The sequence below is a fragment of the Lipophrys pholis genome (assembly GCF_963383615.2).
Source record: "Lipophrys pholis genome assembly, chromosome: 11".
Lineage (NCBI taxonomy): Eukaryota > Metazoa > Chordata > Actinopteri > Blenniiformes > Blenniidae > Lipophrys > Lipophrys pholis.
In genome coordinates this window covers 12811253-12838219 of record NC_137631.1, presented here as the reverse complement: position 1 = coordinate 12838219, position 26967 = coordinate 12811253, and the positions used below count along the sequence as shown (strand labels likewise).

Sequence of the window (26967 nt, the reverse complement as noted above, 5' to 3'; positions counted from 1 at the left end):
TGAATCAAATTTGAGCTGTACGGCACTTTCAATGCACAGTCGTATAGTTGAAAGTGCCTCACAGAATATTTGATTCAATATTTACAAGACACGACAAAGACGGACAAGGGAACAGTAAATACAAGACAAGAATGAATAATAAAGACATTTAAAAGATAAGTCAAATTGAAAGAAAGAGAAGAGATGAAAAACATTTAAGACTACAGCTAAACAAGATGAAATATGGTTAAAAACTGATCAAAAAGGAGATAAAACCAAATGTAAAACATTAAATATTAGGATAAAATATAAATATAATAAAGAAAGAAAATTAGACATTGAAAACTAAATACAAGCAAGAATGAACAACTAAAAGTAGTGAGACAATGATAAAAAAGCAACATAAGAGGAAAAAGAACAGGTTAAATTAACAAATGTAAATAAATATAACTATCTAAAAGTCCAGCTTGTTTCTAACTTTGTAAAATTGTTTCAGGGCAGGGCAGTGTAACCTGGATTTATTGTTTCACTTTAGTTCAGGATTAACTGTCCATCTACTCGTCCTTGTGCTTCACCAAATTCAGGGCAATAGTATATGACACAAAGGGAGTCAAAAACACTCACATTTACACTTAAAGGCAACCGAAAACCACCAGTTTGCCTTAAATAAATGTTTTGTGAGGGTTTTTTTGTGGGGGACTGTGGGGGGGAAACTTGAGAAAACCCATACTGAAGAGAACATATAAACGCCCCATAGCCCGACTGTTATGGGAATTAATACCAAAGCCATGAAAAGAATACCCTGTGTCCAACAAAACCTACAACAGTATTCTCAGTAAAATATACAGTATGAGCATATCTGTGTGTTTGTTGGTTTGCCTTCAAAAGGTGGGGCTACAAAACATACACTTGATTCAGAACTGCATTCATTTCAATTATGACACATTAGTTCAGGAGGGTGTAATATGCTCCACGAGTGTTCCTGAACTTCATTTATCATTCATGCTTGCATGGCTTGTAGCTCCTGATCACACAGACAACGGACTAAATGTGCATTTTCTCTGTCATTTGGACAGATACAACATGTGGAGAATATTGCACAAGTGTTAACAGATATTAAATTAGTAAAATGTGTGGTTTAAATAATTGTTCATGTATGAGCATATGTTCTTGTGTAAAATAGTCTCTCTCAGTTGGTTAGAGCTGTACTGGCAGCTCCTACACTACGCTCTAGATTGTGTTTTTGTGGGTGTGTGTGTGGGTGGGTGTGTGTGCGGCCTCGCCATCAGGAGTTTATGGATGATGGATGTTGGATGCTGTGAGATACAATGAAAGCCCAAATGAAAGAGGAACTGTTCTGCAAATGTATGCATGCAGATAGCAAAGTGTCAGGTGCTTAGAGTTTGAGTACACTGCCTTTTCCAGAAGCTTTCTGTTGGATGTACCGTGGAAACATTGATGTCATTGTAAACATGTACTTGTGCATCATCCTTGACACTCATTAGGAGACCTCCAGGTATACTTTAATGCCAGTATTTCCATTCATGTGGCCAACCTCTTCCCCTCTTTCCCAGAGTCTCTCACTCTCATTCCCCCTTTGGCCACTGGCATCTTTCACCACCCATATTAACACACAGCTTCCCTCCTGGCAACACTGTGGTGGACCCCTGCCATCCCCAGAAACGCTGCCAACCCGTCTCCATGGAAGTATGATTGGCAGGTGCTGAGATGGATGCCCTTTTTAGCCAATAGTGGATCAGACTCCGTTTGTCATGCGCCGTGAGACCCTGCAGTGGTCTGCCCGACTCTCTGAGGATGGTACTAAAAAGAAGGGGTGAAAGAAGCACAACCCAGGCACACAAACTCACTCGTTGCGTGGGATCATTCAGAAACACAAAGCATATGAGGTCCCTGATCTGGCTGTCAGTACTGTTGTGATGTATCATTTATGTAGGCATTGTGTGGTTTTCTCTTGAAACATGTTGACAGGAGCATTATTCTGGCTTTTGACAGATTCCCATACATTCACAGGCTTTTAATAACGCATGTTAATGCTCCAGTAGGTTTATGACAGGTGCTAAGAATTGCTGCTTGAAAAATGACCATTTAATGACTTTGAAACCCAGTGTACACCACCCTAAATGATTTGGAGAGCAATGTCTGCGCCAGTGGGAGAATTTAAGGCTATTATCTATGTGAGAGTACAAATACACACTCATTACAAATATGCACGCAGCAGGCCTGGAGGACAAAAGATGTGCATCGTAAACATTAATCTCTGCTTTTTAAATGAGACCCACTGTTCTCTGCTAAATCAAATATTATATAGCGAGCAGCGACAAACATAAATTCCCTCGACTAAAATCTCATAATCTAATTCCCTTACAGCACATTAAGCTACTTTGTGGGGTTTTCATTAATGCTGCAGAATCCATGTTATTAATACCCATGCATTTTAACTGCACTTGCTTTTGAATGTGTTTATGTGGGCATCAGAAGACCATGTGTGAATTTATGGCAGCATTAAAGACTTGGATGAATTTATTAACAATTGCTCCAGTGAAGTGAATGATGGACAAGTTTATTGTTTTTACTGAAGGTGGAAAGAAAGCAATAAGAAATTATTTAAATTGCTTCACTACACTAGTGCAGTTTTCCAATGAAATTCTGTCTGCCAGAAGTATAAAGGGAAGAAAAAAATTTGATTGAGTTTAAATCATTTTAAACACATTAACAGTGAAGGATACACTCAGACCAAACACAGATGGATCATACAAGCTGATGATTTCCTGTTACTCCTCAAGCAGACATAACTGCTTGCCAGCTGTGGAATAAGTGCAAAATACAGTAGCTGTTCGCAACTGACCAGATGTCAAATGGTTTGTGCCGATTTTGGTAAATGTGCACAAAAATTTGAATAGTGCCATTTGAGTCCTCACAGCCCTGCCACAAAGCCAAACTATCAGCTCTAATGCCAGTTCGACTCGGTCTCCTGCTGGTCCCACAGTGTTAAGTTGCTGCCAGGCTGAGCCACCGATTGCCCATCTGCTCCATCAGGGAAAATTCTCACTCCATCTATTTGACTTGTTTTGAGCTTGGCTGTGGAAAGCTCATTAGCTTTGCAAAATGAGTTATAGAGAGATTTAAAGAGGACACAGACAGATGTGAATACAAGTGTTTTCACATTAGGAAACAAAGAAAGAGCGGCCAGAATGTGCAAAAGCCATTTTAGTGGGGACAGACATGAACACACTGCATATGAATAAATATAAGGCAGTCGACTTCCTATTTGTTTTTATAAGGGTTTTTTTTTGGGGGGGGGGGGGGGGGGGGGGGGGGGGGGGTTATTCACTACAATTACCAGCAAAGATTGATGTGACAGTGACACTTTTACAACCAGTATATGACCCTTAAAATCCAGACACACCCATTTCCTGTGTTTCTGTCTATCTGTTTGACTGTGTGTGTGGGGGCATGTCCAGGAGTGCATGTATAAGCAGTTGTGAGTGTGTGTGTGTGTGTGTGTGTGGGGGCTCATATCTTTGAAACAAGCTTTGCCCAGTCATACCGTGGGAGTTCGCAGGTCATCCTTCCTTGCCATTAATCACTGCCGACAGCTCATAAGTGCCCAATCTGCATGTGAAAGAACTGCATGTGTTTGTACGTGTGAGCGTGCATGTATTTGCATGTGTGTATTTGAGTGTGGCTGTGTCGTCGAGAAGGTCCTCCAAGATCCCCCCGTGGCTGCTTATTGAATTAGAAGTGGCCTCTGCTGGTGCTTATCTAACATGCAGTTTGAAAGCATCACTGGTGGCATTTGCGCTGCAGTTACAGCTTCGGTCATTGTCGGCTCATTAGGTGACTTCTGTAAGCAGCTGATGGTGTGATAACAAGTCCAATAAGGATCGCAAACTACCACAGTTGATGAAGCATAACATGTTCTGACAGTAGTACTGACATGTTTTTGATACATTATTTTTAAAAGGATGTGAAACATCAAATTGTAGAAATTATTTCTTGCAAAAATCACCTAATAACATGGTTTTTGGTGCATATAGTTGAATACACACAGATTAGATGCACCACAGTTTTATTTCACAGATCAAGCACTTTTTTTTGTGTGACTTCCAATTGTAATTGAAGATGTGTTAATACTTGTGTTGCAGTTTCGTCATTCAAACTTGAAAAGTGGAGAAATGTTTGCACTTTGATTTGATCTTCATCCTCTCACTGCCATTTGCAAACATCAAATCAGAGGATGTAAACACATCTGTTTAGATGTTTATCCTGTGGCAAAACAATGCTATGTGCTGTGCTAAATGTATGTAAATGATCGTTGGATTGTTGTGATTGATTTTTACCTGCAAAGAACTCGCCAGCAGCCTCTAGTTCATTTAAAATCAGTAAGAATTCCTGTTGTGCTCATCAGTTTCGATACACACAATACACAGTAGCAGCTAAACCATATTTCATCTGGTATAGTTAAACCTTGCAGTTGTTTTGCATGTTGAACCCTGTGATATGATCAGATGTGAGGGATCAACGGCAATCCATTTCACTTCTACCTTTGGTTCATATAATTGCATTAAAATTCTGCAGGGAAAGAACTCAAGAACGGGCGAAAAGAAGTATGTGACAGACAATAACACCACGAACGAAGAACTCAGGGGTCAGCAGAGTAAAGAGTAAAATGGTGAACAGTTCCTGCAGTTAGTGTGACCCAAGCATACAAGGACACAGGGAGGCCTTTGTTACATATTTTGATTTCACAGTGACGGAGGAGCCTGCTTTTCTATTCCTCTGCTCTCTCCCTGGACAGAACAGGGCACGTCAGAGCTTTTTCTCTGTCCACGTTCACTAACGCTTGTTGCTTCACCGGAACATTTGGGATTTGGATCCCAATGAATCATAGTGATTTTTCTCTCTTTCCGCACCCAGACATGAAAGGAATAAGGAATCGTTATTTGCATTTTTATGCCTGAGTGTATTTTTCAAGTGGGAATAGAAATTCTATGAGCGGTGTCAGGTCCCAGTGCTGCTGTGTCCTGGAGTGCATCAGTCTGCCTTTTCATCTTCACCCCAGCCAAACTGCTCTCTGCTTTTCATTAGCCTTACCTTTAGCTGTAACGCGCTCTACTTTTCTGTTTGATGCATTTGCTTCATTTTCTCAGGAGTCATGCACACTTTAAAAAAAAAAAAAAAAAGTATAAATCTGTGAAACACACTGTTTATTTTAACTTCATTAAAATTGAATGATGTCCTTATTTACAGTCGTGAAGTGTAAACACTCTTTTAGGTACTATACGCTGTATATGTAAATACCATTTGTTCAGATTGGTGATCTGAAAGACTGAATGTTTGTGTCATTCACTCCACACTGGTATGAAACATTTTCTTCTCTGCACTCTCTTTCTGTTTGTCTATGCAGTTTCCAGATAGTGTTTCCATTGCCACGGGACTTAAACTTGTATTATGCACATCTGCAGGCATTCTCCGATTGCACCACAGCAATGTGGTGAGAAGTATTCACAAAGGTTCTTATTTGCTTCTGCCACAAAATTGGACAATTAGCGACTGAGCCGTTGCCCTGACCGCCATGGCTGCGACAGTAAATAAGTGGCTCGTATCAGCTAAGAAATTGTTGTGCAAGTGCTGGTCTTTTGTGTCAGAGGGGATTAAAGGACGATGGTGTGTGGGTATGTGACTGTCATGCAAGGCCATCACAGAGGTGATTTCTGCTGCTCTATATGTCATCAATAAGGCAACTGAGGGGATCCTGCTCTGAAAAAAAAAAATGAAATTGCAGTAATTCCAGACAATAATGTGTGTTTCCTTGTGTTTATGTGCTGGAATTGGAGTAAATTGTGGCCATTACACAGAGAAGTTGTAGGCGAGGTGATTGGGTAACAGCAGAGCTATTAGTGGGTGATTACGTCTCGTTCTGTTATTACACACCCGCAGCTCCTTCGCGCGGTTCAGGGCTGCTTTGCTCGACACCTCATAAATCTGACACATTAGGACCACACGCTGTACATACCCACACATAATGGCACAATATGTTGTCATGTCAAAAACACTGTAAATAACACAACTTTGATAATTATTAACCTTTATTCAGGCTGAATGATTTGACGTTTGTCTACGTTATCAGAAGATTTACAGCTGCTGCATTGAAAAGTCCTGTGCAGGAACAAATCAATGCACAGCGCTCGCTAGAATAACAAGCATAATCTGAAGGAAATAATAGCTAACTTTGTTTGGCACATACATAGCACAAAGGCATAAATTACTAGCAGCAATCCAAATGAACACAGACACACACACACACACACGCACGTACGCATGCACGCACGCACGCACACACAGACACACACACACACACACACACACACACACACACACACACACACACACACACACACACACACACACACACGGACCGCCGAGTCAAACAGAAACATTTTATGGTGCTGTCAACAGTGAGTGTATTTATGGATACAATCTGTGAGGTCAAATTTATTACTGTCAGAAATGGGCGGAATTATTTCTCTTTAAATAATTAGTTTTGCACCACACACACACATTAACACACACAGAGAAACACACACGCTCTTTGCATATTGATTTGCACATTGATTCTAGGATATTAAAGCCTGTGTTATTAATCATCACTGATTATATTTTCAGTGTTATGAATGAGGGGAGGAGGGGAGGAGGCTATGAGAGACTGATCACGTTTGCAGCTACAAAAAGCCACCAAAGAACTTTTTCACAAACAGATGGGACATCACATACATTTTTAAACTGTCCAAATGTGTTTTGATTGTGTGCGGTGGACGACACATGTTTCGTCTTACTGTTATGCAATTACAACAAGTGCTTATCTGTCAAGAAATGCACTCCCAAGTTCACGTTTGTGTGTTTGCTCTTCGCTGACACTGCAAAGTTATTTTTGTAGAGTAAATTATTAAACTGTTCTGAATGTCTGTCACGGTGATTGATGAGCCGGGCGGTGTTCTGTCCTTGCCCTCCGTGATATAAAGGAAAGATTGTGTGACATGATGTCATTCCAACGATGCAATCATAGCCGGACACCAACGCTCATTAATAAAAGCACTGCTGTGGAGTGTCAGCTCGCAGGGAGGGAATCCAGAAGGAGAGGTTTAAGAGAAATAAATGCTCCAAAGTAGAAAGGATAGGAGTCAAACAATGAAGGAAAAAGGGAAGCGATACTTGTGAGGTGAAAAAAAATACTAAGATGGCATAAGATCAAATGAGATGAAAAGAAATGGAAGTAGTGAGGATGGGGGAAGTTGACTGTGTATGTGCCAAATGTAACACACTGGTGAATCCGCTCCCTTGTTTTCACTATCAATAGCCCCTTATATTTCACAATTCCTATTGGCACTGCCACAGTGTTTATCGTTATAAATGAATTTACTAGTCATTTTACACATTTTCGGATATATTTTGCCTTCCCTGAAGGACGATTCACTTTCAATGTTGCATGTTGTTCTTTTAATGTGCTCTGTCTCATTGAACTTTACTGCAGCATTTTAATTTCATACAAGTGGTTTAGTTTGTCCGTGGTATAGCTCAGCCTGCCTCAGGCCCCATATTTGATATGATATTTCTACTGGCTTACTCTCTTTTTGCTCAGCAGAATTGTTCAGGATTTGTCTGACTGTTTTCAGATGTTTCATTTTGGTAAAAGTAATTTTGTGAGGTACCTCAGTGTGGATTCATTTTCGGAGGGGAAAGTGTTTGCTACCAACAGAGTGCAATTTGCCTGGGGAGATGAGGCCATTCCCTCCTGCTTCAGATTATTTCACATCAGGGACAAAAGCTCTCCTGACCTCGCAGTCATTATTGCAACATAAAATACACGAATATATATGAAGATTCTGTCACCACGAAATGAGGTCTCAAAAAACATGTATGACGTTAGATGAATCAAATTAATGTATTTAAAAATATAAGTAGTCACATCTGTCACCTCTCATGCGTTAAGAGTAAAAGTGGTATTAACTTTACGATCACACATGCCTCATATAATCTCACACTAAGTACCAATTTTTAGTTGTCCCAAGGAATTTTACTTTAAAAGATATACCCTAGGAGGAGACTCCAGGTCTCTCCCTGTTGCAAGACCAAAATCTGTTCTGACTCCGAAGGCTCTCAATCACATCATATTGTTGGCCCAAGCTGCCGAACAGGACAAGGGAAAAAAGAAGAAGAAAAAAAAAAAAAAAAAGATATACCCTATTTGGGTGCCTGCTACCGCCTGATATGTGTCAATACAACCTTTTTGATCATTTTCATTTGGCTTCATTACATTTGAAATACATTCATTTCTAAAAATGTTTTGAACTCCACTTGTTAATTTCTCATCCTGATTTCTTGTTTAAAAAGTTGAAGATATAATCGTTGATTTGACTACAAAAGAGATGTTTTCAGTGCAGATGTTTATGAATCAAATGCCTTCATTGTAGTTTGGATTACTTGAGGAGGAACACAAAGGAATCTGATCATAAAAAGGAAAATCAACCAACTGATATAATTTTGTGAAATTGTGGAAATATATGAAATACAATTAGTCTGTGAAATAAGAAGACTTTCAGATATGTGAAGACATGTCAGTCAGTATTTCCAACAAAACAAAAGCAAAGTTCATTTTAACTTTCATTTCCTTCTCAGCTGTCCTTTCCTTTTTTTGACCATGTGCCTGTCCGGCTCTCTCTGTTGCAGGCGTGATGCCCGATCGTCAGTTTGGTGGAACCCAGTTTGTCTGCAGCGTGGTGGCTTCCCACGTCAGCCACCAGCCCTCCTCCAGCTTCAGCTTTGTCTGGATCGCACCACCACCCGGGACTGGCTGCGTCAATTTCCTGTAAGTCGTCTGTGTGGACATCTCATGCGAGAGAATAGGCTGGAGAATTTGCAGATGTATGGCCTTGTGATCCCGACTTGGACCTTTACAGCTGCCACACGTCCAACCCTGACACTGCAGTCGTAAACTGTAACAATAATATGTGCTCACATTGTATGGCCCTACATCGACCCAGTAAGCTGCGGATAGGCTTATTGGATGACATATCTCTGTCTGCACCACAGAAAGGATGTTAAAAGGCCATCCTGTCAGAGAAATCATGCATAATAGCTGGAAAGAGGTTAAACAGGGGACAGGGAAGTCAGCGTGCATGTTTATGTCCTAATTGCCTTGCCCGGTGTGGCCTTTTTCTGTGTGTGTGTGTGTGTGTGTGTGTGTGTGTGTGTGTGTGTGTGTGTGTGTGTGTGTGTGTGTGTGTGTGTGTGTGTGTGTGTGTGTGTGTGTGTGTGTGTTTACTCTGCTGAGAATTAACTATAATATCTCCATCACCTCATTGAGAGCTTCCCTTCTTTTATTGAAAAATGTGCGAGTGGCTCATCAAATCTGCCTTTCCCTCCATGGATGTGAAAAAAGATTCCATCTCACCCTTTTTGCCAATTGATCACATGATGCTTTTGCTGTATGAGATTATACAAGAACAAATCACACTTTAGGGTCGTGCTGGAATTTAAAGCATTGATCAACAGTGTTCAGTAGCTGAACAGCATTTGACAGATCATTTTGCTTTGTATTCCTGCATGTATGTACAGCGTTATTCCACATTAAATGCAGCACTGATTTTAGGAAGATCTAATATAATGCTACTTATCCATCATGTAATACTAGCAGGAAGGTATCTGATTGAATTCAAATATTTTATTCAGCAAAGGAAAGCAAACCTAAACACAGAGCCTGTGTTCATTAATAACTACCACTCAAGAAGAACCAGGGGTGCTGGAAGTGACGGTTTGGTCTCTGTGGGGACCACACCGTCACTTCCAAGACTTTCCGGCTTAATATAATCAAGCCTGTGTGGGTTTACATGAAGTGACAGAAGGATCTGAACCAGATTACTCCCACTTCCACCAAGATCTCTGGTGAGTTTCACAAAAATGTTTTAAGATGACGTCTGTCTGTGCAAGTTCCTTCAAAAGCTTTGTGCAATCATGCTGAGAAGAATTGATATTGAAGAGTGTTCACACCAAATACCTGCTCTAAATGATACCAAATTAAACTATTAACACCTAATGTTTGACAGCAAGCTTGCAGCTTCCTCCTACACACCAGCCTAAAAGTTCTGCACACTACTGTGCTGTGTGATTGGCATGAGTGGAAAACAAATCTCACTTAATATATTTAGAGACTGCATTAGTCTCTCATTTTGTCTTGCTTTTGAAAAGTTTCTCAATCTCTGTAAAAGAATAACCTCTAACATAGTCTTCCTCTGGTTCCCCCGGCTGGTGATTTACAGCTTCATGCTGATAGTCAGTCAAAATGCAATTAGCAGCTGTTATTGCAGAAACCTAGAGGAACAGGGAGCATTTCAATAGCTCTGCAAAGTCAGAGCAGCACATTAAAAATCTTTGAGGCATTACCTCTAAAATACGTTAGTATTTATAACTGTGAGTACGCTAATGTTCACACTTTTACACGAAGCAGAGCAGTGTTTTTTAGATCGCAATCTTAACTGCAAAATTACCATCATAATTTTATTGGCTTGAAAGTCTTACTAAACTGCAAACTAATCGCTAATCTTCTGTAATTTTACCAGTCATCCTATTTCAGAGCTTGAAAGATTCTGCAAATTGCACATCAGTGTTTCATTAACACCACAACTAAATAAAAAATTTTGGCAGAACTCACAAAAATGCCTCAATGAATTCCTGGAGGGACCCGATAGCCTGTCAGACAGAGACTTTTATGGACAGGCTGACAGAAAAAGCTTCAGCTTGGGAATTTGCTGAAGTGGAGCAGCCATTTAGACAATATCCACTGAGCCAAACAGATTTACTGGCTTTTTTGTCTGCCAGCAAACACATTTGCTGTGGAGTGTGTCAGCTTACAAGGATTGTGTTTTTCTTCAGTATTTGTGTGCATGCCCATGAGGGTGCTGTGTGTTTGCTTAAAGCATGGAGCAGCAGTGTGCCAGTGCTCGTGACAGTGGCTCTGGCAGGGGGCCACGACTGTATGACAATAGGGGCCCCTGCGGCTGACCTTATCAAAGTCAGGCAGTCACACTCCAGCTGGCTGGAGACTGTTTCTCACACACAAACACTGGCTGCACCCTGTTCCAGTTCGTAGCGCACATCTTCATCAGAGGATCCTCATCGCCCTGCTTTTAGTCTGGGATTCAACAAGCAGGGACTCCGCTGTGGCCACCTTGGGTGCCACATGAAATAGTCCTGAACCGAATGTTTTCATTGTTTTAGATTGTGCCAAAAAAGTGTACCTGTCACTGTCCAATTGTGTTCATGCATCTTGCTTAATATGAAAACTCACTTTAATAACAGACAATGGGCATCGCATAAACCACATGCATCTTGATGGAAAACAATGTAAATACGTCAAACTCTTGCCCTTGCTCATATCATGCCTGCCCTGATTGATACAAGGACTATTTCACACAAGTGTTGTCCATGAGTGTTTAAATTAAAGTCACAGACATCCAATGTCCTTCAGCAGGCTGGAGCTGCTCCTCTGCTACATTAATATGGGCCCTGCGAGCAGTTTTATGGGCAATATTGTGGGAGTGTTCCTGGTAACAGATCACTAGCAGGAGTGTGATAGAGTGCAGTGACGTGGGCATCCTGGAGAATTCATTTTCTGGGTGGCTGTAAATTGCTACCTAAAGAGTAGGATAGGCCTTGGAGGAGAAGAGTAGAAGAGAAGAAAGGAGAATACATTTGTACACATATGTGACCAGAATTTTTGGTGTCCTCACACTCCATAGACTTGCTTTGTTTCTCCCACGGAGTGTTGAGATTTATGGTTTGCCACTAAATTACATTAAAAAAAGTTGATAATTTAGACATATTTTATACAAAAAATGTTGTTTTGGAATGCTGATAAATTATGGAACCTTTTTGATTTGAATCATCATTATGAGGTCAAATACATAAAGTATGTAGAGCATAGCTTTTAACAGCATTTAACAGAATACTCTTTTCATAGAGACATATTCAGAATAAGCAAAAGAGCTGGAGAACTTAAGACATGACCTTCCATAGTAGTCTGATATTTTCATATGTCCTCAATGGGAAACTGTATTGCCCAAGCATTACATCATTGGCACCAGGTGAACCCAATATACATGGTAGCCCAATTAGACTAAAACCAGCCTCTGTGGCTTTTAAAGTAAAAGATACCCCATTGACAAAAAAAATTGAAGAGGTTTTTAGTTCTCGTTTTGTGCTTGTGATAAATGGTGTTTTCAATTAAATCAGAGCAAAACATACTAACAGAGAGAAGATCAGATATCAGCTTGCAACTATGATGGTGCAGCTATAGTGTAAACCACGAGCAGACCTTTACATACACACAAAATGCCAGCTAAGTCACACTCTAATGACTCCATAGCATAAAACAGAGTTGTGCCCCACTTTTTATTGTTCCTGCACAGACATAACAGTCCACACCACTACATAATGTACTGAATGCTTTGCTGCACTTAGCAGAGGTGAGAATGGTTAATAGCTTCCTCTGGTAAAAGCAAAGATGCTCTTGTGTGTCGCTCCTTTTCTTTCCCTTTATTCTGCTTCACAAACTGCCTCAAGCTGGTCTGTGCAATGTGTGCCTGTGCGTGCATGCATGCAGTCTGTTGTATGCATCTACATGTGTATTAATAAATGTGAAATGTCATCTAGTTTCAAATGGTTTTCATTTACCAACAACCTGAGCAATGTATGCGGCCCTTGGTTTGATGATTTGTATTAGTGTAGATATTTTATGTATGCATGTTCACATGCAGTCCTACGTGAACGTGTGTCTGTGTACAGTGTTTTTGAGCTGCAGTGTTTTGTACTGTCTCCCTGTGGGACCCAGACAGCTGCTGTGTTGGAGATTGTTTTAATTACTGCATGTGAGCCCCATTTCCAAAGTGTTCCCCCGAGGAGACGGACGTCTACAGATCTAATGGCGCACTGTTTCTCTCTGTCATGGCATGCTGTTCTGGTTTATACGCATGTGTGTCTATTTGCAAACATTTATGTCTGCGTTTTGTACCCTTCTTCTACCTGTTGATCCTTTGTGGAGTTATAGACAAACGATAATCACTTTTAGGAGCAATTAGGTAGAGAAATGAAAGGAGGGAAGATAAAAAAGCGTGGGTTTGCACTCTGGTCTTGTTTTGTGTAATTGTAAAAGAACGATTTCTGTGCTGTAATTATGCCGGGTGTTGCCTGTGTTGTTGATACTGCCATCTGTTCAGAGAAAGCAGGTCTGTGTGAATATAAACTTTGTGGAGCGTACGCGACTGCACTGCATAAAGCACATGGTTGATACGGCTTACTACATGTGAAGACAGCATGCTTTGCTTACTTTCCTAAGTAAAACATCACTCTCTGCAAATTTCATTGCAGAGAGCACCTTTATAATAAAAGCTGTGGCAGGCATTTGAAAGTGAGCTGCAGACGTACAACCACTTTTAGGCCTGACGGTAAGACGGTAAGACATGCAAGCTCTTCTCAGAAAAGCGTCTTGTACGTTTGTGCTTTTTGGAAACTCCCCATTTGATCGTAATATGAAACCTCGCTGATCATAAGATGACAACCACTCATTTTATGGAAAAGGTTTTGCAGACCAAATATTGGGTTCATAAAGACATTCATTTTATTTTCAAAGATATGACCATGCTGGCAACCTTTTTTGAATGCAGATAACCTCACACAGACAAACACTCAGTCACTTTGTCAAATCAGTGTTCACACACCTCAATGACCAGCATCTTCTTTCTAGTTCAGGAGCTCTCATGTTGCTGTCATGAATCGTTCAGCCTGACACAAGGAGCTGAACATTAGACCCCAAACATAAGACGATACGACTGTTTCAGACATATTTACAGGAAAGCAGCCCATCTTATAATCGCCCCAATAGGGTAATTAAAAATGTTGCGTTTAAACAATAATGTGTCAATGCATGGAGCTCATCACAAAATGATCGGCAGCTTCTTGCTTTTGGGGTCAAAGGTCACAGTTCAGACCTCAAGCTGACAGATGCCTTATCCCCCCCAGCTTTTAATCTTTCCTGATATTAGTCTTCTCTATTGATTTGGGATTATCCAAGTCAATTTTTGAGTCTCTTTCAACTTTAAACAGTTGGTTAATGAGCTTTCTCATTATTTAAGCACCACATTAAGCTGTGGCCTGTGGCTGTGTGAATCAGAATAAACACCGGTCCAGAGAGCATGAGTAATTGCTACAAGGTGATCACACTTTGACACCGTAGATGTAAAATATGGTCTGGAAATGTTAAGATGACAGAGCACATAAATCCCATTGCATTTCTGTGTCTCTGCCCATCACCTTGTGTTGCAAATCTGACACAGTCCGTCCATACGTTGCCAAATTTTTATCCTTCAGACATTTAGATAAAAGAGAGGATCCACTATATCTCACATATTTATGTTCTTCGCCTTAGACGAACTGTTTAAATGTGTCTTTTTTTAAATTCAACAGCAAATCATTGATTATTAGCAGCAAACTCCTCCCTGTGCTTCTCCAAATCATACAGTGCAGATTCCTGTCGCCGTTAATGTGTCTCTTATTGATATTGTCTTATTTCCCCAGAGATGGTTCATGACCCTTGTAATTATGTACACACTCCTGTGCACACAAGACACACACACACACACACACATATATAAGCATGGTGCACATGAATGCTGTGATCAATACAGCCACATATTGTCCATATCACATCTGCTACATCACAATTTCATTATCAGGAGGTTACACCGTCCCACCTGCTGGGACATTAGCAGTTCTAGATGAAATAGAGCATGAAGAATGAAAAATGAAGAACACTTGATTTTAGATGCTGCATGATGAACCATCGCTCAGGGACAGCCGAGTTTGCCCCAGACGTATTTTGTGTCAAATTATTCGTTCACATGCTGCATTTTGACTGACAAGATAAATAGCCAACATGACGGGAAGCAGAGATCCATCTCTCGGAGTAAATACAGCCGATTCTTACCTCTCTCTACTGCTCTTGTCCTAGTCTGACCCTCAGCGAGAAAGTGAACAGAGGACACCAAGCAATAATGCGGCTGTTCTTTTAAACTTTAGTAGAAATCACCTCCACAATCTGACTGCAAATCAAAAGGTTTAGACGCAGTGTCGTTTTTAATGCTCCTCACATATTTACTCCTAAGTACTGTTGTTTTCCTAATCTCCCTAATTATTACTCACTAACGGTAGTCAAGGTCAATTGCTCTTCTCTAAAAGCTGTAGACTGTGCAATAGCTGTGCTTCTTCTGGCTGTGTTCGGAGCCATAACTCTCAATGACCCTGTGCTAACAAGCAGGTAATTTGCCAAACAACTCCCAAATCCCTCCTCAGTGGGGCTTCATTAAATTTGCATGTTCTCCAAGAGCCTTTTTCCATTAATTAATTTGGTAGCAAAAGGAGGGGCACTTAGTAATGTGATTTTACAAAGCCACTGACACTGTCACAGTTGAGAATGAGAGAGAGAGAAAAAAAAGTTGCTTTACATTTTGTCAGAGCTCCTGATTCGCCAGAGGCAGCAGAATGCCGATTTACTCTTTCATTACCCTGCTTACTGCTCCATCTCTGTGCCTTTCCATTGTCTGTGATTGTAGTGCCATAACCACAGCTGGTCCTCAACACAGAAGATAAATCAACCAATTATGGTGTATTATTTTAAGAGCTAGATCCAAACTCACCAAATCAGTGCTCGCGACTGGAACTGCACCCCACTGAAAAACCTCGTATTAATCATGATTACCAAACAGGCCTAGTGAGCTGGGAGAGAAAATGAGCTTTTAATTGGGAGCTGAGGCGAGAGTATTGTCTAACGAGGAAAGAACAGCAAGGCGACGTGTGTGTTTTCTGCCTTCTGATGTTTTTGTTTGTGTGAAGACAGAAGATCTTTATTTCAAAATCCCTGTGTAACAGAAGTTTGGCTCAGTGGTGAAAATCTGGTGGATTTTATCGTTTTTAAGAGGGTAGGAGCTGCATTTGATATGTACGTATGTAGATGCAGCACAAGTCAGCCATGCTCCCCACTTTATGTGTATATAAATATATATGTATGCATGTGGGTGTGTATGTGTGCGGTTAGCAGGGAGCTGTCAAGCTGGCTCCTCGGGGATGCTTATGGCCGACAGCAACATGTAATCTAACATGGAAGACATGCTTGGTAATTACCCACTCCGGGCCCTTTTGGGAGCTCCGTGAGTGACAGGCTGTCCATCTGCATTCATGTTAAAGTTCATATTTGGCTCAGAGAGAGAGAGAGAGAGAGAGAGAGAGAGAGAGCGAGAGAGAGAGAGTGTGTGTGTGTGTGTGTGTGTGTGTGTGTGTGTGTGTGTGTGTGTGTGTGTGTGTGTGTGTGTGTGTGTGTGTGTGTGTGTGTGTGTGTGTGTGTGTGTGTGTGTGTGTGTGTGTGTGTGTGTGTGTGTGTGTGTGTGTGTGTGTGTTCTCCTCGCTATTTGACAGTAGATCATGGACTTTGAAAGACAAGGCCATCTAACCCCCATCTCTATCTCCTATGACCAAAATCCCTCCACCCTCCCCCTCTTACTCTCACATTTATCCATCTTTCTCTCATCCTCATTTTTTTTTCTGTATATCTTCCTCAATCCCTCTCTTTTTCCCATCTCAGATTTTTTTCCTTCAGACTAATGAGAGAGGCAAGGATGACACTTATTTTCAGAAGATGAATGATCCTGACTTTGAATCCAAGGATGGAGAGAGCAGGGGAAAAAAAAACAGAAACATATTAGGTCCTTTAATTGCCCCACGCACAGGACCCCAAATTTACATTTAGATTTTCACTAAGTGTGCTGCCTGTAACTTTGCATTCCCGTGTGTGTGCGTGTGCGTGTGTGGGTGTGTTGGGCAGTAATGAGCGACGCGCTGAGGAACCACTGGATTGTGACGGCAGGACAGACGCCGGCGTCGCGCTGTGCTGATCACACACTCTTAAGCTCAGACCAAATGCCCTCTTCTGGCTACTGTTTTAATGATATACTTGTTATTAAGGCACTCGGGCCTCTTCGTTGGGAAGAGTCTTTTGGCATAAAATATCTCCTCTGACCTTTGTTTTCTTCTATTTACTTTAGTGCAGCTTTTGTTAAAACCTACCTGCACAGTTGCATTTAAAAAAGACTTGTTTTATTGCTACTTTAAATTTAAAGCAAAATGAAGTTCTAAGCTAACATTTCTTCATAAATTCATTAGGATTTTTTAAACATATATGATAGTTGTATTTTGTTGGCTGGTTGCATTGTAGCGTTTCCTCAAAAATGATGACTTTGTCCAATGCAAGCAATTTTAATAAGAGACCTTAATAAACTCATTAATACAGCACTTAATTGTTTTTCGATTGACAGCAATAATGAAGTCAACAACAACAGCACCAATCAGAATGCAGGAAACAGAGCTTTCCACACATATATTAAAAGTTACCCTTATAAACCAGGCTCCAAAACACTCAGTATTAATGAATAACTCCCTGATCTGAAATGATAAATCTATATTTTAAAAAAAGTTGTCACCTTAAAATAAGAGCACAAATCTAGAGCACTCTAAAATAACTGCAGCAAAGCCAAAGTGCTTTACATAGATAAAGAAGAATCTTTTTTTTTATTTCAGGCATGTCACATTTCAAACATTTTGTGCAATTACATACATAAACAATATCCTTATATACACACATACATATCCAAACATATATACACCATTTGATGATAATAAATAATTAAATTATAGCTTATGAAAATATATTCATAGAAAATATATTATCTTTTTAAGAATACCCACACATACTTATCAACATACATATGCACACACACACACCTCATATATCTGATTAACATGCCTGAAAAGAGGAAGGAAGAAGTAAACTTATCTAGTCCTACCCCTTCTCCATAATTTAATAGTTATATTTTATAATGATCTTTCTGTATTAAGAATAGTTAGTATTATATATTCAAAGATAACAGTAAGAATGTTATCTAATATAAAAGACTTCTATACACACACACACACACACACACACACACACACACACACACACACACACACGCACACAAATCGAGCCCCTGCTTATGTCTTAGCAGACTTTCATGGTTTTATATATATATATATATATATATATATATATATATATATATATATATATATATATATATATATATATATGCACACACTCACATATAATCTGAAAACGTAACGAGTATACCATAAAACAGTAAAATACAATTAAAGCAATACAAATGGGAACAATAGAAACAGGTGTAGAGTCTCAAACATGGTTAAAAGCCAAAGAATAAAAGTGAGTCTTGAGATTGGTTTTAAAAGTGGACAGTAAAAGGGATTGTCTGACGAGCAGTAGTGCAATAAACACTTTCTCATTGCAACTTCTTTGGACTAATTTTCTATCTGAAAAGGAAAATGTATCCAGTTGCAGATGCAATGTCTAATATATATTTTAATTCTATTTTTCCATGGCAGCGGGACTTGTTCTTTTTTCACTGCTGACAGATTTGATTGTCATCCTGCTTCTAAAAGGTTCCCGTTATGCAGTCGATGCATATGCCTTCAGTTTGTATACAAGATGTTTTTTTCCATGACAGAAGCCCTCTCCCGGTCTCCTCTGGCACCTAACAGAATCTCTCTGGTAAACTTGAGCTGAGACTGTTTAGTAAATATTTAAGGGCCTTGTTCCGACAACCCCACCCGCTGTTCGTTACGCATCATCTTTTATTCATAAATACCAAACTCAAATGAGTTTTTACCCGATTCTGAAATATGACTGTAATTAAGTATGTTTTCTCCCAACTCTGCTTAAGCACAAGAGGTCTTTATTAATTATAGAGGGAGCCCTTTCATTATTCAGGTGCCCAGATGAACGTGTAAAATGCCTTGGCACCCGTAAAAAGCCTGAATATGCAGGGGTGGGCGAAGTTTGGGAGAGAGAGAGAGAGAGAGAGAGAGAGAGAGAGGAGGGAGAGAGAGAGAGGAGAGAGAGAGAGGAGAGAGAGAGAGAGAGAGAGAGAGAGAGAGAGAGAGAGAGAGAGAGAGAGAGAGAGAGAGAGAGAGAGAGAGTAGAGAGAGAGAGAGAGAGAGAGAGAGAGAGAGAGAGAGAGAGAGGATGAGAGAGAGAGAGAGAGAGAGAGAGAGAGCCCCACTCCTTTCCTCCAGTCTTTTCTTCCATTACGACTGGGTGTGGCTCAACTCACAGTGAATTTGAAATCTTACTGAGGTTACTCACAGTTTTACTTTGCTGATGTCACCTAAATAATTAAAATGTTACGTAATGTCTGCAGATCCTGGGAATACCCTGAGCACAAAGACAACAGTGTGGGGAACACAAAAGACCTTACATGGGTCTCCTAAAGACACGTTCTCACTGTATATGCTGGCACATGTTTTATTTCAGGAGGAGTTTGTTCAAATTTTCAGAACACGGATTCTGATTTTTAAAATAATCAATAGCAAAATCTAATTACAACATTTCATAATCTTTATGTGTTTGCCAGATGAATCAACAGCTCTGCTCTCCTTAATGAACAAGCACAGAGCAATCAGTAAAAATGACTTCACGGCTGTAATATTTCCCTGTTTTATGATTTTGACCTTAGTCCCACTGCAGTTCTTTTCTGTGTATCACTATACAGCTAACTGGAATGAGCTGCAAAGGACTATCAAATTTATGTTTTTTTTCCAATAATTCACTTCAAGGTCTTGCTGAAAAATGCAACTTCTTTCAATCCCAGTGGTCTGATCCCCTCTGTGACTGGTTTATGGGCTAATATTGTTCTCTCTGTATTATATTGGCAATATTCTCTCCGTTTTTGAGAGACAACATCTTATTAATGTGTACCTCAGGTTTTGGAAAGTTAGTAGTATTAATACTTGACTACATTTAAAAAAGTAGTGGAATAATTCTACGATATAATTGGAAAAGTAACTAATGTTTCTTATTTAGGATGTACTATTAGTATGACACATTAAGTTAAGGTATTCACTCATTCACTTCATTTTGTTCTGTTTGATCAGTCAGTCATTATAAAAGACTGACATTTTCAAGAACGTGTGTGAGCAGACAGTGTTCAAAGAGGAAATATAGAATTAAGGTGTATGTGAGTTGCACGAGGAAGAGGTTATTGAAGGAGTCATTTTCTAGAGAGCGATGGTAAAGTTAAGTGCAGTTTATGATGTTTTAATGTAAAAAGACGATAGTAAATGCAACAAGAACAACTTAAATGTTAAGAAATGCAGTGACAGCAGTAGTATGTTGGCTGGTTTATCACTGGGATGGACGTCACTCTGTTGTTGTGGACGATAGCGGATCTCTACTGTAGAGCAGAGCATGTCTCAGTATCTGTGTAAAAGATCCCACTGCACTTGGAACCATTTCAGGCTCTTAGATTTTTAAAGATCTTTCCATTTTCAGATGAATAATGCATTTCATGTCCACCGGAAGGAAATTCATATTATATTCTGTACATTTAGCACGCAACATACAGTTAGATTTACACTGGCATGGAGGAGCACTGTGTGGCCGTGCGGGGAATGATGAGACTGAGGATATGCGATATCCCTTGCTCTGTTTTATACTTTGAGGAAAAAATAAAGGTTTATGTCAGGAATACAAGACAGTGAGCAATGCCAAACGTTTATCATTCAAAATCTAATTAATGTCAGCCACCACATTTAAATATTACATTGCATATTGCATTTATGTAAATTTAGTCATAGAGAGGCTTGTTAGGTTCCTTGCATTTACTTCAAAGTCACATCTTAATGAACAACAGCAAACGTCTCTGTTATGTGGCGTATTTGAACACATTTTGGTTGAGTGAGAAATGATACCATCTGTGCAACATTGGTCTTCATATATTAAGGACAACAAGTTAACTTTCTCCTGGGTGTTGTTGGTTTTTAATGATGTTTCTCTCCTTCTCTTCCTCTCTTGACTTTTCTGTTTTTGTCTTTCTCAGAGCCACAGCAACACATCGAGGACAGATCATTTTCAAGGATGCGCTGGCCCACCAGCTCTGTGAGCAAGGAGGTAAGAAACCGACACGGCTCACACGTACACTGTTACTCCGCCCCACGAAATGACACATAACGAACGCATATCATGCTCTCACATGTAGATATGTTCGTACATGCACAGATGCACATATGTTGACGTGCACATGCACAGCAGCACTCCCCTTTCACCTGATCTTACAGTCGTACTGAATGCATACATTTTGAGAGTATGGATTTCTCAAAGCAATTGATACACCACTTCCTCATGACTGTGTGCTTGTGCAGAGCTTCCTGACTTCTCTCTGCCTAATGATGCAGCCGGAGCCAGAGATATTTGAATGTCCTATATTGCCAGCTTAATTTCAGCTTATGCTAAACTCAGCTTTTTTTTTTTTTTTTTTACCCCCATCTCTCTGCCAGAGATTTACACATTATGGGCAACACTTCTTACATCCACTTTCTGTGACAGCTTTAAGTAGCTATTGACAGACAGTGCAGCCCCCACTCGGCACACTGAGTGTGTATAATTGCTTGTTTACAAGAAAGAAGACTCCCTCCTCCTCACCCATGACCGCCTCCTTGTACATCAAACTTTGAGTTTAATGCTGAAAGCAGAGATGTTACACTAACTGAAGTACACTGCAAAAACTAAAAATAAGCGCAATATTAGAGTATTTGATGTTCAAATGTTCAAACAAAAGTTATGATAATTAACTTTCATATTATATGATATTTCATCAATTTTACTCTTGAATCTGAGCAAAAACACAATAAAATAAAATAAGATCTGAACCAATGACCATGACATGATCTTTTTTCCTTTCATGTGTTCTCTTTTTTCCTTTTACTTTACATTTATTGGACAGCACATAAAGCAAATCCCTTTCTGCAAAAACATCCCATCCAAGCAACATTAAATAAAATCATTATTATTATTATCAAATCAAAACACGCAACAAACCAGATTATTTTTATTTAAGTCCACTTTAATTTAGTGGACCACATGTGCATGAGATTTCAATCCAAATATTTTTCAAACAATGAGCCACAATTAATCCCAATGTCAATAGCTTACAGCATTTTGAAACAAATGTTTATAGGATCTGCATCATGAAAAGGCAACATGGGAATTTTTTTAGTCAAAAATAAAAAAGGCAAAAGTTGAAGTATGGATATTCTTAATTTCATTACTTTTGAACTCTGAGTGCAGCAATGATGTTTGTGAGTTCTTTTGGGAGGAAATGATGCAAATGGAGCTTTAAATACAAATTCTTTGTCGAGCAGTGTGAGGAATGAGGAAAGAAAATACATGTCTGTCTCAAGGGGCTTTTATTATAAGTGCATCCCCAAGGAGGTCATTGGAGACACTACCAATGAGCATAACACATGTCAAACAGAGAGCGCTCAGATTCATGCCTTTACGCCACTTGGAAGCGATGGGGCACAGAGCCCAGTCGGCCCAGTCAGGCCTGGAAGAATGACAGAGAGTGACCAGGCTTCTCTCCTTTTGTCTCCTTGCCCGAGAGCTCATCCTCTCACCACCACTGACACACTGCCCCAGTCTTTTCCCTCCATACATGAAATATCAGCAGCCAACATTAGTCACTTAGTTATTTTGTGCCAGGGCCCCCGCAGTACCTCACTAACACATAGCTGCTCGCAGCAGACAAGCTGAAAAGCAGAGATTTCGACCTTACAAGGCCTTGGAGGAGAGGAGTTATAAATGGGAAGCGACAGGAAAACCAGCAGTCCAGTAATGCAGGAAATACAATCTGCAGAGGAAATGTGCAGGTATGATGGGTGGAGAGGTGGGGAGATGGGATGGAGAGTGGTGACAGTGATAAGGAATACATGGGGAAGATATTGATGAAGTCAGAGCTATAAATTACAGGTGCCATTAATGACAGTTTCACTGTATTGTTTGGTGAAGGAGAAAAGAAGGACAAGGATGGCTCGATGAAGAGATAGTGTTGATGAGAAAGCTTGAAGGTCATAAATTAAATGTGACGTGTAAGGAAGTTGAAATATGTTGTTCAACAAAAATGGGAAAGAGTGGATGGTGGTGAGTATAATCAGTGCTGTATACTCTAGGCATATTACAAATGTGAAAGGCACTTGCGATGAGCAGCTAAATGCAGAAAGAGATCAGTGAGGTTTTTTGGGGGGTTTTTTAGAGATAAAGAAGATAAAGAGATATGAAAATGGCTCTTCTTTGGTTTTCTTTGGGAATATCTTATTAGACACAAGCGTCATTATTTTTTTCTACTCCCCTGAGCTGGTGATAGTCAGCTCCGTCACCCTATGCAAACCAAAACCTCAAACTTCAAAAGAGCTGTTCAGATTAAAAAAACATGAAACCGAATGTGCTCCTGACATAAAAACGAAACTGGAGATCGACTTCGACACAACTCAAACTGTGCAGCAGTGCAACCAAAGCCGTGTGCCGAAATGTGATAATGCAGAACAAGCTCATTCAAAAGTCATATTTTGTGTCTCAATTCCATCCACAAAGTCAAACGTAGCTGCAAGTGAGAGTTGGGCCTGTGCATTCCTCTTTTCCGGTGGGATCAAATAGGCTACCTTCACAAAGTCGGCCCCAGTGTGGCAGAGAGAGTGCATGCTGCTCTGAGCAAAGTTACCTCACATTTAGGTATTAACATTCAAAGTGAAATAAAAGATATCAGGCCAGCTCAAGCCACTTCAGAAGTTCATATACTTAGGACGGGGGCTTTGAAGAGATGGAGAATGAAAGCTATCTAAAGCAGGGTTACAATCCGTGAAGAGGGAGAGGGAGAGGGAAGGTGATGAGAAAAGGAAGGATTGGAGGAGAGAAGCGAAGGGCAGACAATCAAGGCCGATCAGCCTGGGTTAAGGCTTTCAGAACACATGGAGCGATTAGCCGAGGGGCTGGAAAAAGAGGGTTGAAGTGTGAATTTGATTTTATAGTGATACCGAGATGACAAGCAACATAGATCATTCAAATAAATTCTAATGTAAATACCCTATTTAAGTATAATCGAAGGAAGGAGGGAGAGATAAGCCTTTAACTCGCAGTCAAACGTCTGACATGCAACACTTTGCTCCTCAAGCCCATGAAAGCCTGCTAAGACATAAGCAGGGGCTCGATTTGTGTGTGTGTGTGTGTGTGTGTGTGTGTGTGTGTGTGGTGTGTGTGTGTGTGTGTGTGTGTGTGTGTGTGTGTGTGTGTGTGTGTGTGTGTGTGTGTGTGTGTGTGTGTGTGTGTGTGTGTGCGTGTGCGTGTGCGTGCGTGTGTAAAATAATCTGCCTCGGTGTTGGGGTGGGGTGGGGTGTGTGTGTGGTGGTGGTGGTGATGGGGGTCTAGACACACTGCACCCCCCTGTGCTCACAGCTCTTTCTGCTGTGCCAGCACACTTCTGCACCCCGACCCTTCAATCTGCCTCCAATTCATTCCCCCAAACCCCCCAAACCCCCCAAACCCCCGCCCCCCCCAGTTTGCTTTGATCTACACCCCATTACTTTACCCAACAACCTGCTTGGATTTTTTTTTTATGTGTGCATCCAGAGGCCCCTGTACCAGGAATCTGACAAATAGTGTTGTAACTAAATGAAACACACAGCATAACTTTGTGACACAAATCAGCACAGATATTCAGAGATGCTTTAAACATGACATGACAAAATGTTTAAACTAAGTGGAAATGTGTATACTAACAAGCAGAGGTGAAAAAGTGGCAAGTTTCTGCTTCAACTGAGTAACCATAAAAAGTCTTATTAATCTAAGATGAGAAGTGCCAAGGTGGGAGATGAGAAAAGGTAGGGGTGAGCTGGGGAAGGGTGCTTTCTGCTAAAGGGTGGAGTCATTGAGGGTGTTGAATGGCGCTGTAGGCCGTCCATCAGTTCTATCTCCTGACAGCAGGGACAGCAGTGCCTGCTTTCTGCCCAGCGTCCCGGGTCCTCTCATTTCCAGCAAGAGAATAAATCAGATCTTTATGGGCCTGGCCAAGTGCACTGCAGCCCAGATGGATTATTAAAGGGACATATAACTCAGAGAGGCCACTGCTCCCTGAGGGATGCCTGATCACAGCGCAACAGAGGAGGGACGGGTGGCCTACCCTCTCCCACCTTCGCACCACCCACCCAGTCTGCCAGCCAGCCTGCTTGCCTGGCTGCATGCCAGCTCTCCTGCCATCCCTTGTTGCTCACTAGCAGGAAACCTTGAGACCTCATTTGCTTGTTTGTCTTTCCCTCCTGGGTATCATCCGCCCATTTTCTGTACTTTCCCACCATTCTTCTCCACGCTCCTTGCCTGTTCTTCTGCACTCATACACCATTTTGTTCATGTACTTTTTTTGATAACCCAACATCGGCAAGCAAGGAGCAACATTATGTGGAAGAATACATATTGTAGTTCTTTCCATTTTTTCCGAAGAGATTACCACAAACAGCCAAAGATTATGCGCTAAGTAAGCCTGAGATGAGACTACCTATTGTGAAGTGAAAAATGTGGCTCAACTTTGGATTCCATCTTTGTTTGAAGACATTGCAGAAAATGCTCATATGTAAATTACATAATAGTGGTGAATCTTACTTCTTTGTTGTCTTCCATTCACTTGTGATTGTTATAATCGTGCCAATTAAAGCTCACACGAAGCGCCTTCTGCTGAGTAGAGTGAAGTAAGTGTGAGCTCAAGAACTTTGAGGAACTATCTTTTTTTCAGTCATTGTAGAAGAAATAACAACAGCATCCTGCATCCTGGTGAGTCAGTAATTGCAACCACCAGCGAGACACGACCAACCGAACTTCAAATACGGTTCACGTCTTCAAGGATATGAGTCAGACGGAGGGAAAACAAGCAAACGCGAAGAGAACAAGGGATGTTAGAAAACTGGGTACAGTTTACAGGGCGGGGAGAAAAGACGAGCGAGAGGAGATTAGAGCTGGAAGACGAGAAAGAGAGGGGGAGAAGATTTAAAATGACTTGTGCCCTGCACTCTTTGTGCCGAGATGTCTGAGTCTGCCAAAGCTTATGCTTGCAGAGTCTCCCCTCGCAGCTCCCCAACCCTGGAGTAGTTTACTCAAAAGTCCTACCTCTTTATTGGTGTGCACATGTGTGCATGTGCAAAAAAAAATCTGTCGCTGGTTGGGTCAAACATAGAATCCAAAGTTGTTTGTGTGTGTGCATGTGTATGTGTGTGTGTGTGTGTGTCTCCCTCTGCATCCTTCTGTGTTTAAGCCCTGGCCAGGAAGATACAGGCATTAGCAGAGATGAGCTCCTAATAGAGGAGGCAGTAATTGAAGTCTTTAAGAAAGTGAGAGGGGATTAATCCAAGTGAAATGAGTACCAATGTCTGCTCTCGATGCACAGAGGGTGAGGCAGAGGAGCGGATGGAGGACTGAGCGGAAGACTGAGAGATTTTGATAGAAGGAAAGGGAGAGAGTAGGAGAGTGTGATGAAGCATGGAGAAAGAAAACCCTAAATGAGGCCTTTTTGGAAGCTTGGGGGGATTATCCACCCAAGAAAATCTTCTGGGCCTTTCTTCAGCCAAATGGCCCCACGAGAAAGACTGAAAGCGATTTAGATGGGTTTGTTTAAAAGTGTGGGAGAGACTGGAAAAGACTATAGAGAGCAGAATTATCACCCAACCAAGTATTTATGATGGTATGCCATTTTGACTGGGTGGATTTCCAGGCATTGAGTTTGAGAACATGGTCTCCCCGGGCTAAATATTTAAATGAGCATGTGCTTATAGAAGAGGCAAGTATGTGCCTCATTTTTTATCACCGCTTCCCAATTATGTTTATTGGACACAACAAAACACAGCTGGGACTATTGGCTCATCCAAACATATTCTGAATCAGCAGAAATTGGAGGATTTGAGAATTAGAGGAAGTGAGACAGAAATGTCTGTACCAGG

At 40.7% G+C, this 26967-nt stretch overlaps 1 protein-coding gene across 1 annotated transcript in view; it reads left to right on the top strand.

The window, feature by feature from the left end:
* reln (reelin) overlaps positions 1 to 26967 on the top strand; it is a gene marked incomplete at its 5' end in the record, with an annotated part of 104464 nt that overhangs the window by 33825 nt on the left and 43672 nt on the right. Inside the window, 2 exons of the mRNA XM_080474564.1 lie at positions 8728 to 8866; positions 21033 to 21103. Coding sequence (XP_080330690.1) covers positions 8728 to 8866; positions 21033 to 21103 — 210 coding nt within the window. The remainder of the gene's footprint in view (positions 1 to 8727; positions 8867 to 21032; positions 21104 to 26967) is intronic.